The 10,714-nt window shown below is 39.6% G+C and overlaps 1 protein-coding gene across 2 annotated transcripts; it reads left to right on the top strand.

The window, feature by feature from the left end:
- Window positions 1-3,626: 3,626 nt before the first annotated feature.
- On the top strand, window positions 3,627-10,112 carry LOC134863390 (proline-serine-threonine phosphatase-interacting protein 1-like). Of its 2 annotated transcripts, XM_063881884.1 has the most exons (15): window positions 3,627-3,808; window positions 4,316-4,416; window positions 4,924-4,998; window positions 5,503-5,537; window positions 5,644-5,750; window positions 6,118-6,180; window positions 6,310-6,402; window positions 6,644-6,689; window positions 6,885-6,964; window positions 7,350-7,448; window positions 8,068-8,164; window positions 8,304-8,397; window positions 8,570-8,655; window positions 8,915-9,033; window positions 9,243-10,112. In XM_063881884.1, exons 1-15 carry the CDS (start codon window positions 3,776-3,778, stop codon window positions 9,372-9,374), a joined length of 1,260 nt encoding a protein of 419 aa, XP_063737954.1. In that variant the 5' UTR covers window positions 3,627-3,775; the 3' UTR covers window positions 9,375-10,112. The 2 variants fall into 2 exon arrangements, with proteins under 2 accessions (XP_063737954.1, XP_063737955.1); XM_063881885.1 differs by lacking the exon at window positions 4,316-4,416 and having other exon boundaries at window positions 3,636-3,808.
- The last annotated feature ends 602 nt before the right edge of the window (window positions 10,113-10,714 follow it).

The raw sequence follows: 10,714 nt of genomic DNA, 5'->3' as shown, positions 1-10,714 counted from the left end.
TTTAAAATGATCAACTAAACGGTAACATGGCAACGATCGTATTATGTGACATCAGTGCTGATTAAATATTCATACTAAGGGCAATCTACACAAACATGCACGTGTGTGTGTGTGTGTGTGTGTGTGTGTGTGTGTGTGTGTGTGTGTGCAGACGGCCTTCATCCAGTGTCCAGTGAATCACATGGGGGTATAACGGACACATGAGGGTCACATTGATTGCCACCGGAGTTCTTAGCAGTAATGCTGAGGATTAAGGCAGCTAATAAATGTTTCATTCAAAGCCAGATGTAGATCAAACGTGAGAAAGACCCCCGCCTTGCCCTTCAGGGTTAGCGTGATTCTGCTCTTTCCTCTCCACTTCTTTCTTCTCCACCACCCTCAGCTGTTGGTGTTCAGCTGTATTATGACAGCCACTACAGATCGTCTCACTAGCAACTACAGGCCCTGCCCTTGTGCCTACACATCATTAGCTCTCCATCTGTCAGCTTCCTAACAGGTTCCCACTAATGTGGCCAAGGACTTCACTTGCATTCCTATCCAACAGGCAGCAGCAGTCAGCTGAGGACTACGCTCCCTCTTAGTTCAGAGCCTCGTCTCTTTTTACCTAAACTCTTCTTCAACTGCTCCTGATCCTGCATTATCTTCCTTACTTCCTCCCTCTCATCTAGCATCTTCTTTACTTACATCCTATCCTTGTTTCTCTCTTCTTCTCCTCCACGTTCAACCTTTCTACTCCACTCCTCTCATCCCCCAGTCTGTTGTTCTCCTCAGACTTGTTCCCTAAAGTATCTGGTGAGATTCAGGGCTAGCACCAATCGTCAACAGGGGATAAGCAAGTAAGGAGGTTGGAGAAGGTGTGAAAACCAGTTAAGAAACACACTATGCAAGCAAAAGGTCTCTCTCTCTCTCTCTCTCTCTCTCTCAAACACATCTTCAACGCACTTCCACATGTGGACAAACCCAAGCAACCAGGCTCAGGCTGCTTCTAGACTCACATGTAGACACCCAATATTATAGGACATAATATAGAATATAGGCACACAAAATAAATACTGTATGTGCTGCAGCTAAAGGGATCTGCAGGCTTAAGATGAAAAATTAAATTAAATAAAAAAAGAGAGATGTAGTTGCTAATGGCAGCGACGGTGACACTGGTCCTGGCAAATGGGCTTTGTGGCTGTGTGTGTAACTCTATCTGAGGAGGGGGAATACAGCAGTGGTTGGGTAATGGAAAGGTCATTTAGCCAATCCCCCAGGTAGGGGGGCTGGTCTGACACGGCTCGTTTGTTACGGTTCAATAACTGCCACTCCGGGGAGTGTGAGAGGGAGAGAGAAAACGAGTGAGAGAGGGCTAGGAAACTTAAGTGTAAGTGTGTGTATGTGTATGCGTGTGTGCTGAAACCCTGGTGTGTGTGATGGTGTGCTCAGGCACTGGCAGCACAGCCGATTCCCAGAGCTTGTCCCTCCATTAGAGGCCTGAAAAGGGGTCACAGTGAAGGCCAAGCACCACCGACTCGGTCAGCTCCACTTGAAAACTTGCAAGACTCGGCCTGGGAGGATTATTTTCGCTCTAACAGGCAAATGTTTGGTTTTCCAAGTGGGAAAACTGAATTGGTACAACCTCTTGAACCAAAAGAAAGGCCACTGCAGAAGGACGGCTATGGCTGCCAAAGGGGAAATATACGGTGTATAGCCTAAATGAAACATGTGCATGGTTAAATGGTAGAGGGTGGACAAAGGTTAAAGTAATTGTAAATTGTTTTTATATCACTTCTAAGGAAAGCTTAAAACAATGAACTGATGCGTCAGCTAAGCTACTAAAACTATTGAAGTAATAATTATTATCGAATACATAAAATCTGTGGCGACCCATTTCAAATTTGTCATAGGATATTCCTGGTATATTATACAAACTATGCATGTCCAAATGGGTTTTTTCTGATATATTGAACACTAATTTAAAAAATGCAATCAGTTGAGAAAATAAGAAAAGCATGTTCACACATTTAAAAACATTACATTATTTTAAAATGAATTTTGTTATTAATTAAAAACTTTAAAAGTTTTGGAGACAAACAAAACCCTGATTTAGTAATTGAATATATATTTTGAAACAAATTCCTTTGTTCAAACAATAAACCAAACGTATATCTTGCTGGTGCATTACACTTGATTTGAAGTTCAAAATGCGCAATGATTTTTAAAAAGCACAGAAATATGAAATACATACAACAGCCACGCTCCATTATTCTCAGTTGGCTGTATTGATTTGCACTGTCCCTTTAACATGCCGTTAGGCGTGTGACAGAATGATCCCTCGGCTTTGTGAGAGAGCCAAAGATTTTCACACATCTCATTGAGCTGCTGGTGAGAGACACCACAGTCTGTCCTTCTCCTCACTTTGAAAATCAATAATAAGCTTCTATGTGCTCACTCACGTGTCTCCATGTTTTCCCGGAGAGATGCCCGAGGCACAGATTTGTATTTATCTGAACTGGATTGAAAGATTTGGTGATTTTATGTCAAACCTCCCGTGGAGATTTAAGAAGTGCTGGCTCTGTGTGATGAGAGGGTCTGATCCCATGTAATACTTAACTACTGGGTTTGTTCGACATAGTTTTAAAGAGGTCTGTGTCTCCCCCTTGTGGTCACTACAGGGACATACCAAACAACATTTGCTTGAAACGTTCGTAAAAAACACAGGATTTATTATTCAGATTAATTCAATATGGACCATTATAGTTCATTTTCTATGTAGCCAACAATGAGGCTCTGTAAGAATAACATGAATGATAAGAAATGACTAATGTGCATGAAGGATTCTCGCTGTTCTGAGTTTGTATCTTCGTGGTTGAACACTCTTATTGTTAGTCACTTTCAATAAAAGCAAGAGCTTAATGTAATTTAATAACGTTTAGGGTGGAAATAGGTAAGTTTGTATAGTATAGGCCTGGGAATCAGAGGTTTGAGTCACCTAATAGGGAAGTAAGGAGCACGGCCTGGTAACACGGTACGTCTTGGTAAGAGCCAAGATGCCCTTGAGCTTGCCACTAGACCCAAAGACTGCTGTATAGTAGCTGCCCACTACTCCTAATACTGGCATGGGTTAAATACATTCAAAATTTCACTTGAATAAATATTCAAATTGTATATCCTTTCTCATTTAACACATGCTTTATGCATTAAGTCTAAAATATGTGTTTTATATTAATGTGTTTAAATATTGGCGAAACAGTTAAACTATTTGAATAATGCAGAACGAAAATGATCTCATATTATCGCACATGACCACTTTAGGTGTCACTGCTTGTTTTTATTTTCATAGCTTCATCAGCAGGTTATTACTCACTGTAACAATACTGTATGACAATGTGTGAAAATGGCCAAACTACTTATAAAATGCTGCTAAAACACATGTTACTGTGGTTCATAGAAACAACTAAATCAGGAGATTATGTCTGCTTCCTGAATGTTGGACAAACCCCAACATAAACATTAAAAGCAAACATTAAGTCTTCTCCACCAAATGATAGCGAAAGAGAAGCTGCCTCTCGCGTACTGTGGCTGTGCTGACTGTGGTCAGTGACATCATGGGCAGAATCTCTTCCTCATTCAAAATGACTCACTGGTGCTCAGGACACTTGCAGTCTTAAAACACAGTTGGCGTGTCCCTCAACCTTCAACAGCTTTATTAAAACTGAGTGATTAGCTTCAGAGAGAAGTTGTCTCGAATAAGTTCACAGTGAGGAAATCAACTGTGTTCAGCTAAAGGACGATGCCCCCTCTGATGTTTAAAGATGCTTTCTGGGTAAGTCTATTTTTGTGCGCTTGTGGTCTACTGAACATGTCCTTGTCTAAGTAAAAGATCATTTGTACCTTCAGTGATGCAATATTTCGTCTCAAGGTTATTTTGGTAAGAATTCACATTACAAGTAAACTAAAATGTAATTTATATGGGTAGTATCTGCAGAACATAGGTTTACTTTCGATCGCCTTGGACTTTAACATACTCCTTCGGTATTCATGTACGTAGACTACATTGTAAAATAATGTGGTTTTTGAGTTCTGGAAATTGGGTATAACATTACCAAGACAGTAAAAGGTGAGTTGTACAGTTCGTAAATCCCAAACATGATTAAAAGTCATTTCATAAAGTGGGCATGTTGCCATTTCACATACAACTATTTTTGCAATGTTCTAGTTCTGCAATTTTTACCACACAGTGAGTCCGGGATTGACTTAAGGATGTGTTGCAACAGTTGTTGAGCAATGCTGTTCACTGCAGTGTTTCCCTCACAATGTCTTCTCCATACAGGGGTCTGATTTCACTTGTCATGCCGGGTATGAAACTGTGATCCAAAGGTTACGAGATGGAAGAGAAATGTGCAAAGACATGGAGGAGCTCTTAAAGATGAGGTAGCATTCACTCTGTATTTCAGCAGTTGAAACCAAAAGGCCTTAACCCTAAACCCTGCAATGAATTGAGGCTGCTGCTGTTTTTTATTATCCATCACAAGACAACAGAGCAGCACATGTTATCAGTCACACCTGTTTTTGGTGAATCCAACGGTTCATTTGCACCACAACAGATAAAAAATGTTGCAGACTTTTGACGTTAAAGCGTTGGTTTGTTAGTCAATTTTGTGTGGTCATGATTTGCACAGAAGGCCTTGGGACACCAATCACACCACCGCTAAGAATGATTTATTAAATGATAATATTAGTTTCCTACGGATAAAAAAAACCTCAACTCAAACCAAATCCTACAAAGGATCAGATAGCATACAGAACAACTATTTCTTGTTCTAAAATGTTAATCTGCAGCCCTCAAAGTTTGAGAGGAAAAAGCTTGAAGTGTGCAAATGGAGTAATGCACATAAGACAAATACAGTTATGAAGTGACTGACTGTTGATACCGCACAGGGCACTGGCAGAGGAAAAGTATGGGAAGGAACTTGTGACTATTGCTCGCAAAGCAGGAGGCAACACAGAGATCAGGTAAATACATGGACTACATTCAGATGTAGCCTATTACACACATATTATACACTTGAAATGTTGCAAAAGGGCCACATTGGATTTTTTAAACAAGATAGTGATTGTTTTTTGTTACAGTAAGAAACTGACCTGCAACAGACTATACAAAAAAAGTCAGTCAAGTCATCTTTGACTCATGTTCTTTCAGAGGAAATACACTTTGTGTCAAAAAGAGAAACAGGTTAAATATGTATGTATGTATGTATGTATGCATGCGTGTGTGTGTGTCCTACTGCAACCACCCCCCTCAGTGTACAGTTGGTCAGTATCAGTTGGTAGTTTCCTGTTCTCTATCATGTCAGGCGGCCGTTAACCTTATTAAGCTTTGAGGTGACAATTAGACAATCCAATGCCTCTACCATAATCAGAACGTTATTTTAGGTGATGAAACCTAAAAGAGTGTCGCTAGGCTAAACAAAAGTAGTACTGAATTATATCTAATCATGAATGTGCTTTTTCCCCCAGCACCTTGAGAGCATCCTTTGAAATATTAAAAACACGTAAGTTCGTCCGGTCGTGGAAAAAGCAAGACACAAAGTTCAACATATTGATTGTGCTTGTGTATAAAAAAGGGCATGGATACATTTAGCTGTTTTTTGGCTGCAGAAATCGAGAACATCGGTAACTTTCACATCCAACTATCTGATTTATTGAAAGAGGAGGTGAAAAAGATGGAGACATTCAGAGAACGGCAGAAAGAGCAGAGGAAGAAGGTACTGGACATGACTGTTACTTAACAACTTGCTAAATTGTACACAAATAGGTGAGCTTTCATTGCCCAGACATAACATAATGTGAGGTTTGATAGTCAACTCTACATTTGCAGACTGTATTCTATGGTCAGGAAAACCGCTTTCAAAAAGGTTTCACATATTCACAAAGCTAAGTAAAGGCCAAATAATGCATTGAGCACTAAATTCAACGCTTACATGAAGCTATTCAGTCGTGAAATCATGTTAGAAATCAAAGATTTTAGTTTCAGAATTCTACTGCATGTTGAGAACAGTGGGTATAAAACGGGTATACAGTAGAAGGAAAATTGAAATTGCTTGAGTTTGACAATTCTTTTTCCCCTGACAGTTTCAAAGCATCATGGAGAAGGTTCAGAAGAAAAAGGTTGCTTTGCACAAGCGGACCATGGAGGTAAGAAAACAGCCAAAGACTGAACTGACGGAGTAACACTTGTAGCTATTGATAGCAATAACAGCAAACTCTAAACCGCACTTCCTGTGCTTTGGACAACTCTGTGGTTTGTGCTTCTTACCCTCCCAGGCTAAAAAGAGCTACGAAGTGAGATGCAGAGAGGCGGACGAGGCAGAACAGGGAGCTGAGAAGACAAATGTTGCATCCAAAAACTCTGAAAAGGTTCATAAACTAAATGAGATATCGCACGATAAAGTAATGTTTCCTGTTCGCAAAAAGTCTACATTAGAGTTGGTTATTCAATTATGTGACAAAGTAACATCTAGCAAAGAGGAACTACAATACATGTGCTACCGCAACATCCGTAACAACGATGTTCCAAATGTGATGAAGTCTCGCAATTTGGGATGAGATTGTTAGAATGGTCATGCATGTTGCTTCTTTTTTAACAAATGTTTTGCAGGGACGTCAGAGGGCCAAACAATGCAGACAGGCGGCCAAGGAAGCGGGTACAGTATGACTCAGCACAAGTCATATCTATAGAATTTCTATTTTTAACCTGTACACTTTTGAATTAGACTGTTTCATTACATGTTTCTAAATAACCACTGATTATAAATGTTAAAAGTAAACTATACTATGCATTATGAGTTATTGACATTTGTGTTAGTTTCAGTGTTCAATGTTTAACTTGTAACTTACAGAGAAGCTGTACTCTACCAATATTGTTCAGCTAGACAGTGTTCGCCAGGACTGGGAGGAAACACACAAAAGCACATGTGAGGTAATTTATGGACCATTTTCCTTATATGACATGCATTGCTGTCTTACATAGTCATAAGACAAAACAAGAGTTTATAAATCACTTACACTAAATGTATCCCAAGTGAGGACACAGACTCTCGCATAGGGCTAAAAATAGAACAAACCCACAACCAGACAGTAACACACTTTATCATACGGAGGTAAGTGTTAGTTTTTTCAAGGTGCATTGCAAACAATAGGCACATATCGATCCCTGATACATTTAGATCTGCAAGCGGCAGCAATGCAGCATAACAAAACATAAGGTGAGGGAAACGAAGAGAAGGAAAATAATCTGCTGAAGTTACTGATATGAACCTGTAAATGGTAAAGTGGAGATATGTGGTGTGTTTACATTTTTCCAGGTGTTCCAGCAGTTGGAAGGAGATCGCATCAGCATGCTCAGGTGTGCTCTCTGGGATCACTGCAATCACTTCTCCATGCAGTGTGTCAAAGATGATGAGGTGAGCTCATTTTCTTAATTTAGGAAGTTTTAAATGACCAACGACATGACTTAACCTTTGGAGTTCAGCTTAGGGTAAGTGTCTTACTTTAATGCTTGTTTTAGAACAGGCTTATGTGCAAATTTGAATGTTGTGGCAAATTATCCATTAATCAGCATTAGCATGTTCTAAATGCACATTATAATGCTTTCAAACCTGAATCTTAGCCATGAGAAGGTATAGCTCAAGGCTAAAATAAAATGGGGAACATGGTAAACACATTATAATAGCTAAATGTTAACCTGTTACCATATAGATGAGTACAGGCCCAATATAAGCGTAGCAGTAAATATGTTAACTCTCTCTTTGAAGCAAGATCAGAGTGCTGGTTTCTGGCAACACCTTCTGACCTACTTCAAAGGTGGATGAAGAAGTTAAAAGCCACATGCTGAAACACTTCGGCTTTACAATAATGTTTTTTTATAAACGACAAAGATTTTCACCTCTTAAAAAAAAGAACAAAAGAGCACAAAATGCCATCCATCTGTTGAATGAATGATTTAGCAAAAGCATCTTTTGTACATCCATGCCACGTTTCTTCCTCCTTTCTTTTTTATTGTTCATGTTTGTTTTTTTTTAGTTTTACGAGGACGTGAGGAAGCTACTGGAGTCGTGCGATATCACCACAGACAACAACTACTTCATAGGGATGAAAAGCACCGGATCAAGGCCTCCAGGTAAGAGGCTTACACACTTTTAGATTGTGCTTCCCCTTCGGAGGAAACGACAAACTCAAGGAGAGAAGTGAAAAAGCATAGCATCAGAAATGAACTTGATCAGGTTCTCAAATGGGCAACTTCTCTTTTCCTTGAACAGAGCCCATATCGTTTGAGAGCTACTACCAGACACAGAGGTCAGGAAACAGCAATGGCCAAGCTCACTTCGCAGGAGGAGACAACATGATGATGAGGTCTAACAATATGCCCATTTGAGCCAGAATTGTTACTAGTATAAAGCATGAATACTTCCAGGTTGTGGCAGAAAGAACAAGCCGTCTTCTCCTAGTTCATCTTTTCTCAACCCTAACTATAACCCTATTTGTGTCTAAATCCTAAATATCTCCCCTAACCTTAATCCCTCAGGGGCTCTGATCCTCTGCTCGGGAGTTCTATGAACATCAGGGTCGACAATCTTGAAAACCCACATTCAACACCCCCTTCTGGCAGGGGTAAGTACTACATTCACTTGTTATATCTCCTGTACCATAAGTAAAGAAGATGTTAGTCCATCTGTGCTCCTATAGTGGATATTTTCTATTGGAATATAAATACACTTTCCTTTGTCGTATTGAACCTATTGCACATGCTTGCAAAGCACTATACCCTCTATGGGATGAAAAGTATGCAATGTATTGTATACGTCCAGTTGTATTACCTAAATAACTTGTGTATTTCATTTGCTATCGCTTTCTATCACTCTGACTTCAGTTGTGGAATCAGATGAAGGATATGCAGAGCTCCCAGGCCTCCAGGGTGCAGCATCATTGCCCAGAGTCTCAGCCGCTGAAGACACATGCTACCTTGTGCTTTATGAATATGTAGCAAGGGTGATTACTATAAAATATGTTTCTATTATTATTATTGACTATGCTAAGCCATAGCTTGACATGAAATCAAAATTTTCTGTCACTAGCAAAAACATCACTTTGATTGGACAAGTGCTAAAAATATGTAGGCAAGATAATTCATAGCTTTACGCTTGCAAGTGTCATCCTTTTTTAACTATTTGTCATCTTTGTTTGTATTCATCAATCAGGAAGAGGATGAATTGTCAGTCAATAGAGGGGACCTGATCCGAGTGCTGGAACAAGGACAAGATGGCTGGTGGACAGCAGAGAAGAACGGTCAGACTGGACTGGTGCCAGGAAACTATCTGGGCAAAAGCTGAACCCAAACACACAAACAAGAGCAAGCATCCAAACACACACCGGCCAATTACAACCTAACATACACAGCAAAACATGATTATGCTTAGTATGCATGCAAGTACGCCTTTCTGTGTCAAATTTGCAAAGACATAAAACATGAATATAGAAACACAAAAAACACACAGCTTCGTAGATAGCACTGATGCCCAGACTACTATTCTTGTAACCTGATTGCTGAACATGAATTCTACGTGTAGCATCATTTAGTAGGTAGTGGGGCTGCTTAAGTTATTTGGGGAGGTTATGACAAGTCTTCGTCAGACAACCCCTTGCTTAACACTCTCTGAAGATGTCTTGAGTGTAACTATTATTTATTAAAGAATAGGTTTAGGAGTGTACAACATTGTAACCATGATACCTCATGTGATGTTGAGCCAGGTCTTTATGCTTTCTAATACTGTGCACAGTGCAGTCTCGGGAAAATAGGCATTGAAATGTTGTATGAAGCCTTGTTTGGCTTCGTATTAATTTGCTATGTGTCCAATTTTCCACGCGAGTCTGAAGCACAAACAAAAACCAGTTGCTAATAGTAGAAAAACAAATGCAAACCAAACTCTACATGAAATAGTACTATTGTTTTACACTCTTAAATCAACAATCTGAGCTGTGATCATTTAGAAATTATGAAAATTAAGATATATTAATTTACAGAATTGTATTTGATGCATGCCAGTTACAATTAAATGACGTCAAGTGCATATTGTGGTCAATGGTGTTAATTGATGAAGAAAGTGGTGGGCCAAAAACTACTTTGGAGGTGAAAAACAGGAAGATGACACAATTCATAAACGCAAGTCACATTTTTTACAGTTAAACAGAGGTAATAATCCGACTGAGCACATACCTGTTCTCCTCACTTTCCTGTGCATTCTGTCCATTTGAAAGTTTGCTCATCCATAAAAAAGCCTGAAAGCCTCATGGCCTGGTAGCTAGCTCTTCACTGACAAGCTTGCACGCTTCCACTACAGTAAGGGTTCTTCCTGGAAACACTCTGTTTCTTAATCATATTTTTACCAGGATAAAATAGGCTTCCAGTGTGTGCCTTAGACTATATTCCACAGGGTTCATGGTGACCGCAGTCCTAGAGTTTTTTTACATGAAAAAACTAACTTCTGCTAAGGAGTAGGCCAACGTACCGACGAAAACAACAGTAGTTTGCAAACAGCCAATTAAAATCGCAGCAGGGCAAACGCAATCAGACCCACCTGGTTTAAAATGATGCTAGCCGCTTTTCTTTTGCGCATGCGTATTGTTTATTTCTACAACTCGAACTAAAAACATTTTATTGAGCGATTGAATT

This window comes from Eleginops maclovinus, chromosome 4, assembly GCF_036324505.1.
Source record: "Eleginops maclovinus isolate JMC-PN-2008 ecotype Puerto Natales chromosome 4, JC_Emac_rtc_rv5, whole genome shotgun sequence".
NCBI lineage: Eukaryota > Metazoa > Chordata > Actinopteri > Perciformes > Eleginopidae > Eleginops > Eleginops maclovinus.
The sequence above is the reverse complement of the archived record's forward strand: the minus strand, read 5'-3'. Positions and strand labels throughout refer to the sequence as shown.